The sequence below is a fragment of the Nymphalis io genome, chromosome 22 (assembly GCF_905147045.1).
Source record: "Nymphalis io chromosome 22, ilAglIoxx1.1, whole genome shotgun sequence".
NCBI classification, from domain to species: Eukaryota; Metazoa; Arthropoda; class Insecta; order Lepidoptera; family Nymphalidae; genus Nymphalis; species Nymphalis io.
Genome location: NC_065909.1, coordinates 2,958,628 through 2,983,353, shown reverse-complemented (window position 1 = coordinate 2,983,353; position 24,726 = coordinate 2,958,628). Strand labels below are relative to the sequence as shown.

The 24,726-nt window shown below is 33.2% G+C and overlaps 1 protein-coding gene across 1 annotated transcript in view; it reads left to right on the top strand.

Annotated features, from left to right (window-relative positions):
- The first annotated feature begins 62 nt into the window (after positions 1–62).
- Positions 63–24,726, top strand: part of LOC126777079 (zinc transporter 2-like) — a 48,222-nt gene continuing 23,558 nt past the window's right edge. The window contains exon 1 of the mRNA XM_050499960.1: positions 63–402. Within this exon, the coding sequence (XP_050355917.1) occupies positions 271–402 (132 nt within the window). The 5' untranslated portion in view covers positions 63–270. The remainder of the gene's footprint in view (positions 403–24,726) is intronic.

Here is a 24,726-nt window from a genome sequence, read left to right as displayed (position 1 = left end):
CAACCCAGCATCTAACGGGCAATCATAATACATTTTCATTTTCCTTCAGTCGTGATTATTACTCTAAGTATAGTGGTCTTTTTTAATTTTACTGTCGCACTGTGTATTTTTATTAAATAAAAACTGTGTCAAATATTATTTTCCTATGTGTAAATAAAATAAAAAAACGAATTAAAAGAAGTAAGCTGTTGTTTTCTATCTCTTTTCCGTGTTAAAAATAACAAAAATGTGTAAAAAGTGAAGAGATTCTGCGGCTATCGAGGCGCCAGAATGTCTGATGAATTGGAAGCTCGGATGTGGGACGAGGGAGGCTCCAGATATGAATCCAGAAACCGGGGAACTTATTACGAGTCAGCCTTTGCTTCCTCAGAACACTTAGACAGAGCTCCATTATTATCAGAGGTACGTGAATTAGGCATTGTATTTGACGATGTTTGCGCAAGTTATTGTGTTTTTTAAATATAGCATTGAGTTGTGTTTGTTCTCAAAACGTTTGTTTTGCAATAATATGACGTTTGGGAGAAAAAAATATAATTGTGACGTTAAAGTTTGTAATCGCTTTTTAATCATTTACTCGTGATAATAGTTATTTAACACTAATGTTTGTTTTTATTTATATTGAAGAGATAATTTAAATAACAATACTTAATAAAAAAAAATAAGTGTAATAATCAAAAAACTGCAACATAATGTTTTATTATTATTTTTATATTCGTTCTGACTAGGTATGCAAGGTATAAAAATTAATATTGTTGTTAAATAAATATTGTTCATATAAACTGCAATATTCATTAACAGATAACAGTGATAAGACTAACAAACCAAATATATGATGGAAAATCTTACTTTTTTATTAATGAAATACTTATTCCAATTCTCTTTGTATTTTAGAATTTCTTTTATGGGCCACCTGATGGTAAGTGGTCACCGGTGCTTTGGCGCCATAAAAAATATTAAACATCCATAACTTTGCCAATGTTTCACCAACTTGGAAACCGAGAAGTTATGTCCCTTACGTTTGTAGTATTACTTACTCACTCATCATTGAAATTGAAACACAACACTATGTATGGCTGTTTGGTGGTTGAATATATGAAGAGTGGATTGTATCTACCTAGATGGGCTTGCATAAAGTCCTACTACTGAGTTATTATAATATTTTAAATGATATGATAAATAATGCACATTTAAGGCTACCTTATTTATTAAATAGTATGTACAAGAATAATTCATCTCGTGCTTGACGATTAAGGGAAACATCATGAGGAAAACCTGCACCTTTCAAATTTCACTGAAATTCTCTCACATGTGTATTCCACCAACCGCATTGGAGTAGCATGGAGGAGGAAGCTCCAAACTTTTCCTCAAAAAAAAAAAAAAAAGGAGGCCTTAGCCCAGCAGTAAGACATTCACAGGCTGTTACTGTAATGTACTAACTGCACTTGGACTATAGCAAATAAAATATTTCCTCATAGAATTATTTATTTTTTTTAATCAAAATCTCTATTCAATATAGAACACATATAAAACATTATAAAAGGAGAGTAGCACTTAAAAATGTATCCCAATTGTTTCTACTATAAGCAGTGACTTACTTAGTGAGCTACTTTTAAATTGATTAATTTGGACATTGTCCAAAATGTAATGTGCCGTTTCGAAGCTATCACGAATTTCAGTTATATATTTATGAAATATATTTTAAATTTAGTTTTGAGTTGATATTGTTTTGTTATTTTCTCTTGTTATAATAAATTTTAATGATCCCTTTTGTAATAATTTTTATGTGTCCATATATGGATCAATTGTAAGTAATTTTTTTTTATCATTATGCGTTTTATTTTGGAATAATTTTTACAATTAAATAAATACATATATCTCCCTGAACAAGTGTAACTATCTAAATATATAATTAAAATGTTGGCTGGCAGTGGCTCCAAAGATATGACTTTTTCTTGCCAATTACTACATATAATGTATACAGTATGTGTATATGTAACAACTGCTAGCTTATCACATAACACATACAAAGTTAACTCTATTTTAACTTGGAATTTCCATACCAAATGCATATATTTCAATAATATTTATTTTATGAAAAACATAAAAAGTTGCATAACTATTTACTGATAATATTTTTTTATGAATTGCATTGCTTAAGTTGAACAATGTAATTTATCCCGTTGTATGTATTTTCAGTGTTGTATTTGTTATATCTACAAATTTCTAATTGTTGTGTAGCATGAGCTATATAATTAGCTATTTCTCCAAGACAAACCTTATACAGTCAAGCTTTTCTGTAAGAATTATAAGACTAAGTCAGATTGTAATTTATACTATTAGATGTGATACAAATTATTATTAAGTATTACTGGAGAGTGTCTGTCATTTTTTTATATTCATCAATAATAATCTATATTTTTAATCTGGCAACAAGAACATTGACAGATACTCTTTAGGATGGGAAACTGATAGACTTTGAATTCTCTTTATGAGCATTGCGGATTGCTTGTTGAGATCTAGTTCTGAATAAACTTAAAACTCACCGTCAAAAACGGCCGTGAAATGTCAGAAAGTGGTATGCGACATTGACCATAATAATTATAACATTTCAAGAATACACGCATCAGAATTGGTTGTCAACATTTAACGGGTGAAGTGGGTTCTTACAGAATGGCGCTGCAGGCCGACCAACTTAAATTGCGCATTTTGTACGCTAAAGCAAATTCTTAGGAACAAATAATCATTAAAAAGTAGTAAATTGTCTATGGTTTAATCTTGATATCTTTGATTAGTTCTGTCGTAATAATTCACAAATGTAATGTTTGTTACGTTATTACTGCTATAATTACAATAATATCGTCGCAAGTCTAATTATATAAGCCACGTTTATTCGTCGCGTCGTTACAAGCGCGTTACTTAAACGTGTAGTTTTTCTCTGTAACTGTTTTGATAATTTTCTATTTGTTAGATAAATTCATACATTAAACATGTAAATTTATGTAATAAGTTTGTTATTGTAGTATATATCGGAGGAATTCTTTAAATCGTTATTTAAATTACCCGTATCATAATATATATTTCTATACCATAGTATTATTACCTTAGTTATTATATGCGAAAGTAACTCTGTTTTTCTGTTGCGCTATATCACTGAACCTTTAGTGAAATTTGGTATGAAGCAAGCTTGAAACTAAGAAAGGAATGAAATGCTACGTTTTTTTTATACTTAACTCTTAAACCATGCTAATACAGGCTCATGCTCATAGTCCGGTGCGATGGCAATCCGATACAACTGAAATTAGTTCAGATGTAAAGAGGCTTTACGTGCTTTCCGACCGAGAGAGGGAGAAAGAGATGAAAACATGGCTATATTTTAAACGCACGGAGCTTAAAACTAAGAATAACCTTAATAGAAAAGCCTAATAACGTCTTATATATAGGCCCGTCCTTAAATTTTAACCAAATACTTCTGGATCCTGAAGTCACCCGATTTCTGAGGGAATCAAGTAATCGTCTTATGTGCGATGTTTTCCCATTAAACGCCAGCCATGACTGACCTCGACATATATTAGAGATGGTGTGGGATCGATTTCACGTACGTATCCGCTGCCTCCCACGAGTTGTGCTCCACGTATCCACTCGTATAACGTAAGGCCCAGAGACTTACTAGGGCCTCTATAACGAAGCTTAATCCGGCCCTCGGTGAGAATTTATCACAGGCACCTCTTAATACACACAGTTAGTGCACCGTGTTCGACCCACTTAAATTACCTTGGTAATTAATTTAGTAACGAAATTCAATTTTGGCAGTAGCGATATTTTTTTACCGTTTCATTTTGTTTATTACGTTTTTACGTCAAAATGAATTTCTACCTTTTTGGGAGCCATAGTCAAAAATTGTTATTATCAGCGGGGTATTGCCAAGTCGAGTTTTTTATTAATTAAATTTCGAACAATGGCTTCGCTCGATGCGCATACAGAGTGTATTGTGGCGCGTCTTTTTTTTAATTTGTAACTTTCAGACCCAATATCGTCCTTAATACTTTTATCAGCATAAAACATTTTTTATTATACAATAGACATTGTATGGAAATAATATTCGTTCAATTTTACATATTCTCTTAAAAGAAAGCGGTATGTAAAATAGTTATAAGCAAAATGTTAATATTAATATATACAATAATAAAATTCAAGTGTATATTTAATCAATATACAGAACCATGATGGAGTAGTAGATGTCTTAGCGGATCTTAATCGAAGATAAGGGATTTAAATCGAGTTTTCGTGGGCTTTATTCAGATTTATAATTAACTAGTTTCCGCCTTTGGCTTCGCCCATGAGAGGGGGGGGGGGTTGTTACCCTTTGTCCTTCTCTGTTCCTTGACAACGTGTATGCAAAATAAGATGATGATCGGTTGACTGGTTCAGACGTGAAAGCGTAACAAACAAACTCACGTTTCCGTTTATATTATTAAGGATTGCTCGACAGTAAAGAGTACACGAAGAAACCTACCTACTTCGTAAATAAGTATTCATTCCGAATACTTATGCCCAGAAGTAGCATATACACGGGCTGTTGCTTACGATCTAGATATTTTAAAATATCCTAACACGAGTCTAGTGGCTAGTTTAAAAGCCTGCAAATACCGAGCTTCTGGGTTCAATCCCGGTCTGATTATGATCAATATATAAACTTTGGGTTTCACTGTGATATGTCCTGCGAAATTGGATAATCTTCCTTGAGAATGGCCGCCTTGGCTGAAATCAATATCGTCATTATTATTATCATCATCCATTTTATATTAATTTCTAATTATTTCTTAATCCTTCAAAACAAACGCATGACAATTTTTATTTTTATTTTAATATTAATATGATTAGGTTATTACAGTTTTTTTTATTTTAGTGTTTGATAACAAAAAGTATACATTATTTTAAAGTAAGCTATCATGAAACGGATATCCGGCACATTGTGTCGGCGCCACACGCTTAAGTCTAATGTTATAGAACAAGCTTGCACGAACTGTGATTATCTTTAAAATATATTATAACATTTATGTATTATTCATGCTGTTGATGTAGTTTTAGATTAGAACGATTTTTCTGTAAATTACTAGTTTTTGCCTTTCCGCCCCCATTGGTAATGGGAAATTCACCTATTATATATATTGGGTATTTCGCTTATATGCGGGAGATGTTTGGTACCACATATACTTTTTTGTACCAGAGACAGTGTAAGACGTGGTTGACGTGGCTGTGGTCCACGATATATTGACATTACTAAATATGTTTATATTCAGTCTAAGCAGAGGGTCTCGCAAAATGTATCTTGACCCCATAAAATTTAGATTTTGCCCCGCCACTGTTCTGAACTCCTGACAAACGATGATTGCTGACTCAAATGAAGGCAATCACTGTGCTTTCATGTGTTTAATTTTAGTTTATAATTCATTTTATTCTCGCTGGTGAAAAAAAACACCACGAGAATACACTTGCATGTGTCTGCCACATTTGTGCTCACTTATCCGCATTGAAGCAGCGTGATGGGATAAACTCCAGACCTCCTCCAGCTTTAGACAAGTAGACATTTACGGGCTTTTTTTTTGTTACTTTACTTATTTTTACCGTTAATCAGTTAATGGATTTGATGATTCTTGTGTCTGTAATTACACCGGCGCACTCCCCATTCAAACCGCAACACGGTATTAAAAAGTATTGACGTTTAATCTAAGAATAACCCGCGAACAACCCTGACGGGGCCAACACAAAGACCTGACAGGTAACAGATACTTTTAATTTACGTATAAAATATATTACACGAAAAAGAACAAAGACACTCCTCGCTTTATTATCCTGTATACATAATATTGTAATTTATATGGAAAATATTTTATAATACTAATGTATATTAATTTATACTAATATTATAAATGCGAAAGTAACTCTGTCTGTGAGTTAGACTTTCATAGCTAAACCACTGAAACGATTTTGATGAAGTTTGTTATTATAAGCTTGAACCTCAAGAAAGGCTACTTTTTTATACCTTATATCTGCTCCCTCCCAAACAAGCGGGCGAAAACTAATATGAATGTGTGTGTGATTTTCCAATTTAAGTCCTAAATTTATTCGTTTATGCTATACATCCGTGATATGTGTGTCTAGTACGAGATTTTTTTTACTTATTTAATATCGTTGACATTAACTGCGATATCTTTGGAATTAATACTTGCCGTCTATGACTTCAAAGGATCTCTGTTTTCGTTGATATGCTATATATATATAAGTTCGTTTCTAGTTTCGTTGTAATAGCTGTGGTAGACACACGGATAGACAAGGGTATATTCTAACTATATTAGGGTTTCGTTTCTTCATCGGATGGTGCCAGCGTTTTTCGATTAACTGTGATGTGACTGTGTAAGGCGCCAGATTTTCTTGAAGGGCGCTTATCCGTCACGTCCATTTAAGTATTGTATTCTTAAACTACTGGTAGCTAATAATAATCTCTGACGTCATACGTCCACGTCGTAACGAGATTAGTGACGCTATGTCGTCGCTATAACGTGAAGATTTTTTTTCTATAATAAGAATGTCATGGAGTACATGGAATAGAATTAGCAGCTCATTGTCTATTACGAACTCAGAAACGTTCGGTTACTGATGTATAATAACGATAAGTTAAATATTAAAGTTATTATATAGTTAAATATACTGTGAGTTATGTATTTCATACTTATATTAATAAATTATTGGTTCAAATCATAAATGACGTCAATCAATAAATCGATCAAACACACAATCTCTGATTATATATATAGTCTTTTATTTTTCATATTGTTCATATATCAGCTTTTTTTTATAGTATCGGTAGGCGGACGAGCATATGTGCCACCTAATGGTAAGTGAACACTGATGCCCATAGACATTGGCATTGTAAGAAATGATAACCGTCGCTTACATCGCCAATGCGCCACCAACCTTGGGAACTAAGATGTTATGTCCTTGTGGCTGCAATAACACTAGCTCACTCATTCACCCTACAAACCGGAAGACAACAATACCAAGTACTGCTGTTTTGCTGTAGAATATCTGATGAGTGGGTGGTACCTACCCAGACGAGCTTGCACAAAGCCCTACCACTAATAAAAACGATAAATACAAAGAACATGTTTATGCTCTCGTTTTTTGAAGACGATGAGTTCATTCGTCTGGAGATAATCCTGAATCAACATTAAAAATTAACTCCTTATGATAAGAGGAAGTGGTTCTTCATTTATTCATCTTATAAGATTTGACATAAACAATATAACAAACTTTTCGAGTTAAATAAAACCTTTTTATAATAAAAAATATAATTACATAAACAATACGTTACATTCTTTTTTTATTACTTATTAATGCAAACGTACAAAATTATGACGCCTAATATTATTGAATTTAAAATAGCGGTACTTATTTGAATAATTATGAAATGCTCATTAACGCTACTCTGTTTAAAGGCAACATCTTTTAAATCTACCATCGACTATAGAAAAGTATGTTAAGTAAATGATGTTAGTTGATTGTAGTAAAATTTTTTGCTCTACAAAAAATTAGAGGACATCGAAAAAAACTCATCCCCCAGTTTTGTCAACACTCAAAATGAATGGTGGATTCTTGAAGTGAATCGTTTGTAGTTGATTGTAGTGAAAAAAAAATCGTTTGTAGTTGAAGCAAAAAAAAAAAAATTTAAGTAAAAAAAAATTTTTTTTTAAAACTCTTAAATAAGTTATTTTTCTTTCTCAAAATAAATACGAACGATAATGAGATATACCGAGTTACTATAAACGAAATAACCGTTACTACATACGAAGAAGAGGTACTACAAACGAAATTAACGCTACTACAAACGAAATTAACGCTACTACAAACGAAAAGAGGTTATTACAAACGAAATGACCGCTACTACAAACGAATAGAAGGTACTACAAACGAAAAGAGGTTACTACAAACGAAATTAACGCTACTACAAACGAATAGAAGGTACTACAAACGAAATTAACGCTACTACAAACGAATTGCTAAGGTTCCAAGTTCACACAGCCAAAAAACGGCGGGATTGTTTATTATTTGTACAAGTATGAAAGTCATTATTTTATTCTATTAACCGACATTACAAAATAAGGGTGGAATCAGTATATCTCCTAAGTGGTACCATCATACCTCTATTGTATTGGATAATGTTTAGATTTTATTCGAAGCGGACATTGAATCGCGACTTTCAAGGATAAGAATCGAACCTACGAATTTCAAATCACTATATACCGTTAAGCTATTTAGGCATCGTTTCGATTAAACTATATTATTGCATTTGCGAGTGATTTCCGATAAAATTTAATTTGATCTTTGAAAACGTGACCGTTTTAATGCGCTTCATGAAGCAAATAATTGGGTCGTCAAATATGTCATTTATAATCGAATTTTGGTAAACATTTGAGCTAATGCTGTGTAACACAATCAATCAAAATTATAACAGGAGTAAATATATTGCTATTTCTTTCTTTTGTGAGGATGGTGCTTAATAATGATAGAGTATTTTTTTTTATTTTAGATACATTTTTAGAAAGAAATTGCCACAATGTTGTAACGATGTTGTTACAAACAAGCCGTTTATATGAAGGGATTTGATACCTTGAGTGCGTTAGGTCTGTGCATAATTGCTATTCCCTTACTCACTCCCTGTAAAGCGCGAATAATGTATATAAGAATTAAATTAGGTTTTTTTAGCGAGTCGGTATAATGGGTCCATACAATTTTTAAGTTTATTTTGCCGCCATAATCCTTAGCCAACTTGGCTTTTAAGAAAATTCCGCCTGCTTATAAGCGGGTTGGTGTCAAACATGTTACAGACTTTCAACAGACACAATGATTTTCTTTACCGCCGAGCAAGAGATGAATTATAAAGACAAATTAAGCGCATAAAACATTATTTTGTGTACTTTTTCATGCAGCTATAGTTAGTTCCATTCACGAAGACGCGCCCCACTATTACGGCTTAAATTGTACACCTACACTGTAGACAATGGAAAAAAGAGTGGGGTGCATGGATTAAACTATATTCAGATATGAGTTTTTTTTTTGATCGATATTTTGATTTAATAATTATAATTCACATGTTCTGGGTAGGGCACTGGCTTTTCTTACTGTGAGCGCGTTAACACGTGCTTTTTTAAAAGTTGCCATATGTACAAAAAATATATATAATTGATTAAAAAAAATTGTTGTTGGAATTTAATAACGTTCTCACTATTTTATTTAATTAAACTTAATATTAATCATATATATATATATATATATATATATATATCTTCTGGGCGAATCGCTGATCTAAAAGTCTGGACCAATTGATGGTCGCTGCGATTTAGAATCCAAGATTTTTTAACAAAATAAATTTTTATTTCACTCATAAGAAGATGAGACAGCACAGCCAGTATCATAAAATTGTGAAAGTAAACTTGTTTTAACGTTTGATTTTAATTTCGACATCTTGTTAATATTTAGTAAAAGCAATTTTCATAACAAACTAAATCACCCAGAAACAATCAGAATATTTCCACCCCTACCCGCATTTCTTGACTCATTATGATATAAAGTCTGTCGCCGCAGTGACATAAAATTTAATTTACAATTCGCTTTGATTCTACGACGTTGTTATTGTATAAATTATAATAAATTTTCATCGTTGCCGTCAAGATGAAACAGATTCGAGTGAGTTTGGTCGTTGTTTTTTTCTATTATTGTTAACAATTCTGTGGTCTGGTGCTAAAAGGGACAAAGGAAATTGAGTCAAATGTATACCACATTCTGCCATTTGTTAAATCATTAAAAATATATTTGTGCTTAATCGACATAAGACTAACATTACTCATACAAATAGACATATTACGTTATATATAACGTTATATTTATATCATCTGTTTTTTTTATGTTGGTTATTAAAAGTATTATTTCTATTTTGGTTATTAACCTTTTGGTACCAGGTCGCAGATTTTATTTCTAATTGAAAATGTTTGTGTTGAATTTGTGTAACTTGTGATGTTGATTTCGGTTAAAATATTCGTTATTCAAGATGGATATTATATGTCCATGATAATCGTCATGTTATTGAATGTATTTTTATATCCCGAAGAACCTTCTAGAAAGTCATTTGTTATACAGTTTATCACGAATGAAAGAAGGTAATTTGAAACCGAGATAGAGATTTAATCATGCACGGGCACGGGCGGAAGCTAGTTTATAATAAACCTAGCCAAATTGTTGTCCGGTTGGCGTAGTTGGTAGATACTTGCCTTTCACACCGAAGGTTGTGGGTTCGATTCCCACTCAGGACAGACATATGTGTGCATGAACATGTCTGTTTGTCCTGATTCTGGGTATAATTGTCTATATAAGTATGTATTTACAAAAGAAAAGTAGTATTCTTAGTATATCAGTTGTCTTGTTTCCATAGTACAAGCTCTGCTTAGTTTGCGATCAGATGGCTGGGTGTGAATAAAGTCCCAGGATATAAAAAAAATATTATGATCAGCGCATATAATTTTTAATAATATAAACAAACTGTTTTATAAGTAATGTTAAAAACTTAACAGTTCTTACAATTATTAGACTTATGTAAATATTATTGTGCAACTAGCAACGAGTCATGTGATCCCTCTGTTCGCCATTCTGTACACTATCATCGCCCGACATATGTTCACTCTGAAGAACATTCACTCAAGTGAAAAATCATTCTGCGCCAAATGCCAATAAACAAACATCGTTGGATCGGTTCACTAATGAATTTATTCGTCAGTTTTGTTTCATTCTTTTATATAGACATGTCAATTTGAATGAAAGAGTTAAATGAACAAAAAAGGAACTGTTTAATTCCTTAAACGAAATGTTGTCGTTTTTTTCTAACGCGTGTATATATATATATATATAAATAAATAAGTGTTTATAACAATCTTAAAATGATGAAAGTTATTATGTTGTGTAGTATGGTTATTTCACTGTGTGATAATTGAATTGAGCTACAGTTATCATGAACTTTTTCATTTTTTTTAAATAAAAATAAAATTTTGTTATTAAGGATTGATACTTTAATTTTCTTGCTCGGAAAACTGTAGTCCCGGATAGAGAATAACAATCGTTTGACGTATCGATTCTTAACTATATATTCTTAATTATATTGAAATGAAATATTATGGCTTTGTTTTTGATTGTATGTTATCGAAAAGTAATTTATAATCAAAGTAACTTGTACACCGTGAATCTAATATGAAGGCAACGCTTATACGGTTAAAGCCTTGTATTAGTGGACGTGCGTGGACTACATAGCAATATAAACATACATTTGTATGTATAATGTGTGTTATAGTGTGTGTGGGTATGTCAAATATGTTTTTCCATTGCTTAAAACCGTATCGAACGTTATTTATTAGGGCGACTTATGCCTAGACTGATAAAAAAAACAAAAATGTGAAATTGCTTTTGAAAAATTAGTTATCATTATTTTTGAACAAACTACTGTTTCCATAAATAATTTATTTCATGAATTAAACCGTAATGTATGTATGCGACAGCCTGTGCATGTCCCACTGCTGGGCTAAAGGCCTCTTCTACCTTTTTGAGAAGAAGGTTTGGAGCTTATTTCAACACGCTGCTCCAATGCGGGTTGGTGGAATACATTTGTGGCAGAATTTTCAGTGAAATTAGACACGTGCAGGTTTCCTTACGATGTTTTCCTTTACCGTAAAAAACACGAGATGAATTATAATCACAAATTAAGCACATGAAAATTCAGTGGTGCTTGCCCGGGTTTGAACCCACAATCATCGGTAAGGATTCATGCGTTCTTACCACTGGGCCATCTCGGCTTCCGTAATATTTCATTTTAATTTTAGTACCTAAATTATATGTATGTGTAATATGGCCTAATATCATTACGTTCAAACATAAAAAAGTTATAAATTATAAAATCCAGAACATTTTCAAACAAGCGGTTCTAGGGATTGCCGATAGAAGTGAAATCTTGAAACTCTTTTTAATATTTGTCCAATTTCCACATCTATTGGCACTCCCGAGTAATAAGTCTACCCCTTTTTTATTATATAGCTTTTTATTCGTCAAAATAAACAGTATGTCGCAAACTCGGTACAAAATATTAATACAGCTTAATTTATTTAAATAATAGTTAAATACACTTATGTTATTTGTATATACTGTTAGCATTTACATTAATTGCAATAATTGTTATCCTCATTAATTTCCACGATAATATTTGTACTTTCAACGATTTAATTATATTTACATTAGCATGTCGGTGACACGAAGCCATGAATCTATTCCCAACGATATTAAGAAGTTTTGACTTTAGCAAATTGCGAATAGTGTATTAATCATTTGATAAGTGTAAGTAGGCGTTATAAAACAAGAAGATGATTTGAAATAGTATTTTTATTATTAGCAGTTTTAAGTTTTTGAATTAATTAGTTATTCGTGTACATAGACCAGACCAGGCAGACGTCGTGGAACCCGAGAAGTCTCAAATTTCAAGGCGGAGTCTAGAACTCGCCCTCACGCCCGATGACGCTGTAGCGGCCAATAGGCCCAACATTATACATACAATCGAAAAAGAAATCCCACTACCGTCATTATGTTCATAGTACTTGCAACCCTATATATAACAATGCATAGTCAAACTAGACACGTAAATTTTCAGCAAAAATTATCATAAGATTTAAGATTGTTTTTTATAGAAGAAATGAATCAAAATATAAATGAAATCGGAATGTATTATTGATAAGTGCGAGAGCCATGTCAGAAAAATATTTAGCGGGAAATCGATGCATATTTATTTAAAGGTCTAGTTGCAAATTCATAGTTGGCACACTTGTACCTTCGAGGTGTATTACAATAACTGACTTGACTGCCTCGTTGGTCTAGTGGCTGGATGTAAGAACGCACACCCGGAGGTCCTGGGTTCAATTCCCAGGTCGGGCCACTAAAAAGTTATTGGGTTTTTCTGTCAGAAATTCTCAGTAGCAGCCCCGAGTCTGGAAGTTGTAAGTGTGTACACTTCCGTGCCTCGGAAAGCACGTTAAGCCGTTGGTCCTGCGCCTGAACTCTTTCCGGTCGTGTCGGATTGCCGTCCCATCAGATTATGAGAGTTAAGGAATAGAGAGTGCACCTGAGTTTGCGCACACACTTGTGCACTATAATATATCCTGCGTAGTTGGCTAATCGGTCTTGAGATTTGCCGCCATGCCTGATATCGGTCTGGAGGACATTATTACATAGACCATTAATCCACTACGTTTTAAGCTGTGAATGTGTATAGGGACAAATTAAAAGGCATAAGTGGATGAAAGTGTTTTGTAGCATTTCTAATCTTTTTAAATTTGTTACATAATATTTATGTAATTCAATTGATATGTTATAAAACTCGTATGTTATAGTAATGTCAGTCACTAGAATAGATTTTGAATCGTTTTGGTGTAGATTGATCATTTGTCATACGTTTCTTGTCAAACATTTAATATTTTTTATAAATATGAAGCCCTGCGGGATCGCCATACGGGATGTTTTTGAGTAGGGTTGCTTACAGTAATATATTTATAACAATATTATCATGATTCACAGTAATATAGACCATTTTTTTTATAGAAACAGCGAAAATCGTTATATAAACACAAGGATGTAAACATATAACACTCAGTTCCGACTTTGCAAAGTCAATACACCCTCATACACACCTCAGGCAGAGTATTTGACCATATAAAAATATAAATAAAAGACAAATTAAAAAGTATCTAACCTCTTAGCGTTACCCTTTGTTTATTTAATTTAATATGTAAATACTTTTAATATGTATGTCATAGTAAGTTCATAAATTTGTTTATTTACATTAATTTGACAATTTTTTATAACGACCATTACTTCTTTTTTTTTGTTATAATTTTTGCATGTTTTATTTTGTTTTTATAAATAGGTCCTCTTTCTTTTTTTTTGTTGCTTACGTAATTTAGTTCTTTTTTAAGTTTTATAACAAAGAATGTACTTTTTTTTTATTCCTACGCATGTTAAGTTAGCCTATAAGTGAGGTATGCAATTTTTATATTTAAGTTATTTATTTTAGTCTAGAATAAGAAACAAAATTGTATACAGCGTTGACTTCCTATTTAATAAAATAAAACGCCGCAGATAATTAAAATTAATTAACTAAATTAACAGCTTATATTAAAATTTAAATTAATAATATTATTCTGTTTAAGATTTTCTAGGTATATATGTATATATACCTAGAAAATCTTACTGATACTGTAATGTACTTTGTTGCTTAAATTTTGTATGCAAGTTATATGCATAGTAGCCATGCTCAATAGACCGCGCTTACTTTACCGCAGGAAAAATTAAAAAAAAATGCAAAAAATTTCTGCGCTGCATTTTTCTGCATAACTATCTCTGTTGGGTGTCTTTTATTGACTTGCATACAAAATTTCAAGTTTCTAAGTTAACGCGTTCAAGAGTTATATAAGCAACAAAGTACAGTACAGTCGCGTAGAAAAGTTTAGGCTCAGGAATGTCATCTGTCGGCTAGCTCTGTAGGCTAGTTTCAGCGACGTTAATATTATAATCATAAAATTTTGCATTAATGTCGTCAGAGTCTCTAGTCTATTATAATATATAGGCTAATTTCATACAGGATATTTTATTGTAAATAATTAACATATTCATTTTAATTGGTTAAGAGTATGTATACTAAAACAATTTCGAAACGGTTGCATTTTATTTAAAGTCAGTAGGCAGACCTAGTTAGTATTACTGGTGGGAGAGCTTTGTGGATGCTCGTCTGGGTAGGTATCACCCACTCATTAGTTATTCTACCGCAAAATAGCAGTACTTGGTATTGTTGAGCCAGTGTAATTACAGGCACAAGAGACATAACATCTTAGTTCCCAAGGTTGGTGGCACATTGGTGACGTAAGCGATGGTTAACATTTCTTACAATGCCAATGCCGCCAATGCCCATATCCGCCATTTTATGCTATAAAAAAAAGACCGCCAATAGGCCATATGGTGGTGACTGGTCATCACCACTCGTAGACGCTGGTACTAAGAAATATTAAATGGTTATGTTAAACAATATTATCAAGAATCAAAAACAGATTGCATCTAAAAAACCATGTTTACGTTCAGTGTTGACGTCGAGATAAGTTTTAATCGGCTTTACATAAGCCATGTATATAAGCTCCTTAGAATAAATGACTTTACGCTGAATTGCCTTACGTTGCGAGTTAAAAACGTTTGAAGTTACCTCTTTATAACATTTTATTAAAAGGTCAGCTGTTTAAAGGTAAGGTGTATTTTTGTCGCTATTTTGAAATTTATATTAAATTATATATACTCATTATTATTCGAAACATCGACACTTACCTTATAGATTATGCAACGTAGGAATTATTTGTCAAATTCCACAATTTAAAAATTAAATTAAAAAAAAAAAAACAATATTCTTACCGGATGGTAACTTCGCTGTATAATTCAACCGCAGTTTAAACGTTACCATTTGACACTGAAGAAAGTGAAGTTAGTCACACCGACCTTATTCAAATTAGATTATAACGAAACGTAACATTTATTAAACCATACTTTATTATAAGAATCTCAAAACAATGGCACATACACACACAAAGAAGCAAGAACACACAACACTCGCACTCATGATATCGCACATATATATTAAAATTATGTAATTTATTAAATAAAAATTGTGATAAATTTACAAAGATAAAAGTTACCTATATAGGAGACCTAGGAAATAAATTATTATATAAGTGTTATAAAAATCTTTTAAATATTTTTTACGTGAAAGGAAAAGAAAATAACTTAGATTTATAACTAAAATTTTTTAGGAGAGCCTTTTTTGAGAGTCGGTACTTTGTTCGTGCATTGATTATTATTTAATCTTTTTCAAATTATATAGTTTTATCTGAAAAATCAAAGAACATAATGAATAAAAGTAATAAACTTGTTCTATTAATACATAAGAATTCTTACTAATATAATATTATAATATTTTCTTAATAATATAACTTAAACAATCAACGTCTTAAGCAGCCAATCGCACGTTAAAGAAGTATAGAAATCGTGTATATACAGACGAGTGCAAAAAATAAACTTCCCTTTTTAATGTCGATGTCGGTTAAAATTATATGCGATTAGCAACACAACCTTGCGATGTACATCTGGCCTTGCGTACAACGGAAATACGCGTCTATGGTAATCATATTAATAACGCTTAGTCTTTTTAAATATATTTTTATAGAATAGGAAGGCGGACGAGCATATGGGCCACCTCACTCACCCTTCAAACCGGAATATAACAATACCAAGTACTGCTGTTTTGCGGTAGAATATCTGGGGAGTGGGTGGTACCTACCCAGACGAGCTTGCACAAATATGACATTATTTTTTATATGTAAACACGTTAACTGACACTTCGAGCGTCAGACGAGTAAGCGTAAGATTTCGAGCGTCAGATGACGTCAGCGTAACATTTGTTATTTACACTTTTTTTAAATTCTTGTGAGTTATTTATTATGTCAGTGCGTCTCTGTCATACACGCGTAAACTACATATATCTCCGTTCCCTACAATCTTGCATTATTAATCGTTCGTTTAAACCTCACCGTAAAGTCAGAGATCACGAGATAGCGTGCAGCGATGGGTTAACGAGGTAACTGAGTTAACTATCGGGTTAAATAATGAATAGGACTTAACCCGAGATAATTAAATGCTTTACGTCGCCAGCTCGATGCACGGATGGACGGACGGACATATTTGTGTGTGTCAAAGTCAAAGTACATAACATTATCAAATATATATTGAGAAGTGACAGTCATTATTTTAATTTCTTTAAATTCAGGTTTTAAATTTAAGCTCAGGTTATAAATTGCACGAATAACCCTCTTCTGCAGTACAAAAATCGTATAATATCGGCTGCATTACCCCAGATTAGAATGCCATAAGACATTATACTGTGGAAATAACTAAAATACACTAGGCGAGCCGTATCTACATCAGTCAACATTCTAATTTTTTTTACTGCGAAAGCTGCAGAGCTGAGTCTATTTGCCAATTTATTAATATGAGGGCCCCATTGAAGCTTAGAATCTATGGTGATACCAAGAAATTCCCCATTTAAAAGTACATTCGTTTTTACAAATTTCACGGTGCGAGTACTAAATTTAATACATTTAGACTTTTTACTGTTTAACAGTAATATATTAGCACTAAACCAATGTACTATTTCAGAGAGAGCATTTTTGACCTCGTCATACATTAATAAACGTCTTTTTATTTTAAAAATCAAGGAAGTGTCATCAGCAAACAATACTATCTCATGTTTGTTATTTAGTAGATGTGGCAAGTCATTTATATAAATGAGGAACAGAAATGGACTAAGAATAGATCCTTGAGGGACCCCCACACCAACTGGAGCCCTGGGAGATCTCTTTCCATTTATGTCAACCCTCTGAATCCGATTGCTCAAATACGAAATCAGGAGGCTGAGTGCTGTGTCTTTAATCCCATAGTGACGTAGCTTCCTGATCAACGTGTCATGTTGCACACAATCATAAGCCTTAGAGAAGTCACAAAATATCCCTATGGCATCCTGTGACTCTTCCCAGGCTCTATAAATATTTTTAACGAGCTCGACACCAGCATCGGTTGTCGAGCGACCCCTTGTAAAGCCAAATTGTTTATTGTGCAGCAACTTGTATGTATCAAAATGTACTAACATTTGGTTGAGCATTCATTTTTCAAAAATCTTGCTAAGCGTTGGTAGTACAGAGATGGGTCTATAATTGTTGGGGTCTGAAGTACTACCAGATTTGAAAATTGGAATTACCTTATATTAGGTCAGGAAACACGCCACTAAGAATACAATTATTAAATATAATAACGAGATAAGGTGCAATTACATCAATAACCGACCTGACGACCTTAACAGAGATACCCCACAGATCGGCCGTTTTCTTAACATCCAATGAGTTGAAAGTTCTTATTATATCTTTAACACTTACAGTATTAAAGTTAAAGCAAATATTCCATTTAGTAACGATTCAGCGACGGTAGGAGAGGAATTGAGTGATTTGGTAGTCGAAATTGCAACGTCAGTAAAAAAATTTTCAAAAAGAGTAGCAACATCCCGATCAGAATTAATTGGCTTATTATCAATGGATAGGTTGAAATCAGAGATGTTATTTTTAACTCTTCCGGTTCCGCAATTAATAATTTTCCACGACATTTTTATTTTATTTGGTGCGTCTACGATTTTTTTTTAATGTGCAACGACTTGGCAATTGAGCACACTCGTTTAAATAATTTAGAGTAAGCACTTACATGGTTAATGAAAAAAGGGGACCGGTTGTGATTTTTTTTTATAGAATAGGAAGGCGGACGAGCATATGGGCCACCTGATGGTAAGTCGTCACTAACGCCTTTAGACATTGGCATTGTAAGAAATGTCAACCATCGCTTACATAGCCAATGCGCCTTGGGAACTAAGATTTTATGTCCCTTGTGCCTGTAATTACACTGGCTCACTCACCCTTCAAACCGGAACACAACAATATCAAGTACTGCTAATTTGCGGTAGAATATCTGATGAGCGGTTGGTACCTACCCAGACGAGCTTGCACAAAGCCCTACCACCAGTAAAAGTCCTTGCATTATATAGTTCATACAACCTTTGCCTACTCTTATGAATTCCATCAGTCGCCCAATCATTAAATGTGAGAAAACTCCTTGAATTGTCTGTCTTTGAAGTAAATATGGCATTGAATTCATTTTAATTAATTTAAAAATAATGTTATAAAACACATTAGAATTGTCATGTAATGGTAAATATGAGAGTTTTGCCATAATATTACTTCTGAACTTCTGCATTCGATTCATATTGATTGGTACATATGTTTGTTTTATTTCTTAATTATTAATTTTTATTTTTGAATTAAGTGAGGCCAACTGTCCACAATGGTCCGACCATTAACCATTAACTTAATATATTTATAATATGTTTATGATGTGGTACACAATTAGTAAATATTATCAATACATGTAGCAATCGATCCAGTGATTCTGGTTGGCTCTAGGAACAAGATAACAAGGTTATATGAATTTGATAGAGATCTGAATCTAATACTTATACTACAGTTTTCTAGTAATAAGTTAATAAGTTGACGTTGAAATCACCGCAAACAAAGATATATTTATTAGAGCCACATAATTTTAACGGTACATTTTCCATTACTTTCTCAAATAATTCATATAACCCACTGGGAGGTCTGTATACGCATTAAACAATGACACGCTCAAGCTTTGCACAGGCTATTTCAATAGTCTGCTCAATAGAAAGGCTCACAACATCCTTAGGTTCTTTAAACTTGATTTTTTTACTGATGACTATTAATGAGCCACCGCGTATTGCTATATTTCTACTGACCAGATTAGCTAACTGGTGACCATTAACATTAAACATTAATTGGTATTTTAAGAGCCAATGTTCTGTGGTATATAAGATATCAATGTCATTAGTGCTAATGAACAAATCAATTTCTAAGTCTTTTATTACTCAATTTTAAGTCGGGTGCGGACGTCAAGTTGATTTAGGTTTTTGTTACAACTGGCTTACGTCCACGGCTTCTCTTGCGATTGAAGACGAGGCTTTGTAAGAATGTTGGTGTCTACATAAATAAGGATGATATAGCGCAATATGCCTACCAATTTCTATGATTTTATGATTAAAAATAAAAGGAGATTGGTGGTGTTTTTTTCTGTACCGAAAAGGACATAGGGTAAACAAGTAATTCTGTAAACATAAGTATAGTCATCTAATAGATCTGCGAGGGCTGACAAAAAATGACTACTATGGATCCTCACTCATATTTGAAAATATCTTTTCATGAAGATAAATTCATCCGACTCTGATGCATTGATAGACAAGATAATTTTTTCGATTCGTACGTTAAACAGTATTAAAAAAACATATTTTCTCAAAAAAGCATTTCTACTGGTATTGGTATATACGTGACTAATTCTAACGCAAAACAATCATTAAACTAGTTAACGAACACACAAACGCACAACATCGCACAAAATGCACAAATGGCGACTACCAAGGAGATTCGAGATTTGAACCTAAAAATGGCGATCCGTAATAGAGATATGGTTGAGAGATGGTAAGACGCAGAATACCACCCGGATCAGAGGAAATCAGACTAAAACAATCCCAATAAGACAATTAATTCCTCTGAAGAAGTCAAATGGCACACACTCAGAGTCATTAGTTAGTCATCTGAACTCTGCGACGTCAATATTTTTTAATCCTGAAACGTAGATTGTGATTCTGCTTGGTAATAATTAAAATCGCATTAAAATAATATAAATATACCAAAGGCACGGACAACACGTCTGGAGATACAAAAACAAAAAAAAAATGTATTGCAAAATAAACGTAATAAATACCATTTCCGCTTTCCAATTTAACTCTTAGCCTAGATTTTTTCCAAACACTATGTAGGTATTACGTAACAGCGAGTAAATTGCTTGGCGCGGGTAGTGGGATATTTTCCTCCTAATTGGTCGTTGGCTCGCTTAACATTACGGACTGGTTGTAAATAAAACAAGTCTGTGTGACGTTTTCTCATTGGTTTTTAAAAATGGAACTCTGGGTCGAACTGATAACGAATTATTGGGTTTTTTGTATAGAAACGTATATAAGAAAATGTAATATTGAAATCTTTGCAAATGAGCATTTTCGTATTATATTTTGTGTGCCTCGGAAACGTCTAACGATTTGGCTCATTTTGTATTTATATAAGCTTTTAAAGATGACCTACGTGTAATGTCTTTTATGAACGCAAATGCAATTTTTTACAGAAAAAAAATCATTTATAACTAATTAATATTATAAGGTGATTATTAATAATAATATACAAATTAAATAAGCGTAAGAATTGTTGAAATTAATTGGAAATTATACTAAAACATCTGAAGATTATCCTCAAAAATTTAGATATTATAAATATAATGAAATTGTGCCAAAATCTATTTTCACTCTTTGTCAAACGTATAAGTACGTAAGTCGTCTAATGTAATAACTACATATATCCTGTCTCGTTCTTTCAAAGTAGTTATGTCTTTGAAACGAATAAGACGAAACATTGTACGTATGAAGTAATCAATAAAGTTTTCTATTCTTTCTTCTTATTGGATCGCATAACATTCGACCAGTATTGCAACAAGCATTGCAACAAGCCATAAAAGCGAGTTTCAATAAATATCGATATTCATAATAAATAATTTATTTTATGTCCGGTTATCATATTCAAGAAACGATTAGTCTACGAAGCGTAATTTAAGTGTCCCAATAAAAACGCTTCGTAGGTTTCGAATTTATATGTATGTGACGTAAGCACTTAAAAAGCTATCGGTTACTAGCGCTTGGTGCAAGCCCGTCTGGGTGCGTCTCACCCGCCAAGCAGCAGTGCTTAGTATTGTTGTAATCCGGTTTGAAGGGCTAGAGTATCTACAGGCACAAGGAACATAGCATTGCAACCCAAAGTTGATGGCGCATTGGCGATTTAGGGACTGTTAGTATTTCTTACAGCGCTAATGTATATACCACTTACGTACCATATCGTCTGACGAGCCGGTTGGCGTGGTTGTTGGCTTACCTTTCACGTTGAAGGTCGTGGGTTCGATTCCCACCCAGGACAGATAATTGTGTGCATGAACATGTCTGTTTGTCCTGAGTCTGGGTGTAATTATCTATATAAGTATGTATTTACAAAAGAAAAATAGTATATCAGTTGTCTGGTTTCCATAGTAAAAGCTCTGTACAAGCTTAATTTGGGATCAGATGGCCTTGTGTGAAAAAATGTCACAGGATATATTATACCATTATTCTCCCGCAATGTCGCTCGCGTTTTAGGGGGAGATGGGCGAGTATTCGGTAAAAACAACCCCTATCCGTCTTTGGGGTTCAAGTTTGTTTCATACCAAATTTTACCAAAATCGATTAAGTGGTTTAGCCTTGAAAGCGTAACAGACATACAGTTATATTAGCATTTATAATATTAGTTTAGATAAAAAAAAACGGATGTACAATAACGATTTGTTAAATATAGAATCCGAGTATTGCACAAATTGAAATACCGTTGATTACAATCTGAAGCGCTAAAATAATACGGATTGTTGAATATGGGAATATTTATTGGTTCCGGATCTAGGTCAGGAAAATCTCCCAGCAGAATATATGTAGAGCTTTTTGAGAATATATATCTAGATATTTTTATTTTTATTTGGGGAAACAAACGTTTGTCAGTTTAATTCTATTACTTAACCAACAAAGTTTCCATTTACAAAAATGTCTTAAAATGTATGGTCTGTTGAAAAAAAAAAACTAAATAGTCACTTGTATGTACTACACACTTGCATGTACTATACATGTGGTCTATATATACCAATATTATAAATGCGAAAGTAACTAAATGTATATGTGTTTGATACGCTTTTCCGTCTTAACCACTGAATCGATTTTGTTAATATTTGGTACGAAGCAAGCTTGAAGTGTTTTTAATATTTAACACCTGAATTATCCCTCAACTCTATATACGCGGGTGAAAAGGGGTACGGGTACTAGTTTACCAATAGTTATGATGATTGATTGAACGGTATAGAAGTTGGTGTGCTACAGCGCCATCTAGCGGCGAGTTATATGTGCTGACTTTCAAGGCAATCGGTAATGCGGTTTCGAAGTATATTAATCTCAAACAGACGCAGACACCGATATTCGTTATTATATTTGTATTGGCAGTGTTCTGCGTTAAGTGAAATTCGACCATAATTATTATTGAAAATTTTGAGGGAAACGCACATGAATTTGTAGGTTTCGAATTGTTTTTACTGATTTAATATCCATATTTTTTTATTGATCATGACATCGTTTATATCAACAAAAAATAACAAATTACAAAAAATGCAGTAAAAGGTACTGAACTGTTTGTCTTTTTGCTTGTTTATATATATAATATAATAATATCATTATATATAGATAAGATAGAGCTTGTCTAGTGATTAGAATGCGTGCTACTTAGCTGACGATTGGCGGGTTCAAACACATCGAGCCAACGCTCAATTTTCATGTGCTAAAGTGCTTATAATTAATATCGTGCTCGGCGGTGAAGGAAAAATATCGTGAGAAAACCTGCACGTGTCTAATTTCACTGACATTCTGGCACATGTGTAACCACCGACCCGCATTAGATCAGCGTGGTGGTAATATAATAAACTCCAAACGTTTAAATATTTACAGGTTGTTTACTTTTTTTTTTACTTTTAGATAAAATAAATATTAACTTACTTTATTATGATATTTATAAATAATATATTGTAGTATGTAAAATATAAATGTATTTTTACTAGTGCAAAGTCCGGTCAGGTAATAAAACTACGCAGAGAATGCTGTAGTCGTAATACAGGTTCCTAACGCGACTTGCACTTTCCTATAACAGATAGAACTTGTTTACTTGATATAGTTATAGGAAACAATTTCTTTTGTAATTTTCCCTCCTCTTCAATAAATAACAATAAATCGATCGCTCGGTCATTGGTGCAATATATTATATTCAATGGTAATGTTATGTGACTGCGTCGTTGGTCTAGTGGTACATGTAAGGCCGCAGACCCGGAGGTCCTGGGTTCAAACCCCAGGTCCGGCCAATAAAAAGTTATTGAGTTTTTCAGTGGAAAATTCTCAGCAGCAGCCCGGAGTCTGTAGTAAATGTGTACACTCCCGTGCCTCGGAAAGCACGTAAAGCCGTTGGTCATGAGCCTGAACTCTTTCCGGTTGTGTCGGATTGCTGTCCCATCGGATTATGAGTTAGGTAATAGAGAGTGCAACATTTGTTTGCACACGCACTAATATCTCCTGCGCAGTTGACTAATCTCTCTTGAGATTGGCCGCCGTAGCCGAAATCGGTAAGTAGGTCACTATTATTATGTGACAAAAAATACAGACGACGATGATGATGCTCAAACCCGAATTAATAGGATAAAGTACGAAAACTTAATTGTCCCACCGCTTGGCTAAGCTTCCTCTCATTCACAGAAGAAGGTTTGGTGCTTGTTTCTCATAGAACCTGATCTTTAAAATAATAGTTATTTGTTTAAAGACTCAATTCTTCTTTATATAACGTCTAATCGTGACAAGGCTGGTGCGTTTTTCGCCTTGAGATTAGGAATTGCTAATTGAGATTTGATATAAAGATGAGTCCGATTTTTTTTTGTAAAGTATTTTATTGTTCCTATAAAGGGAATACAATGTTATAAGGTGTGTAATAAGTCGAGATGGCCCAGTGGTAAGAACGCGTGAATCTTAACCGATGAACGTGGGTTCAAACCCGGGAAAGCACCTCTGAATTTACATGTGCTTAATTTCTGTTTATAATTCATCTCGTGCTTTTCGGTGAAGGAAAACATCGTGAGGAAACCTGCATGTGTCTAATTTCATCGAAATTCTGCCACATGTGTATTCTACCAACCCGCACTGGAGCAGCGTGGTGGAATAAGCTCCAAACCTTTTCCTCAAAAAAGGGAGAGGAGGCCTTAGCCCAGCAGTGGGACATTTACAGGCTGTTA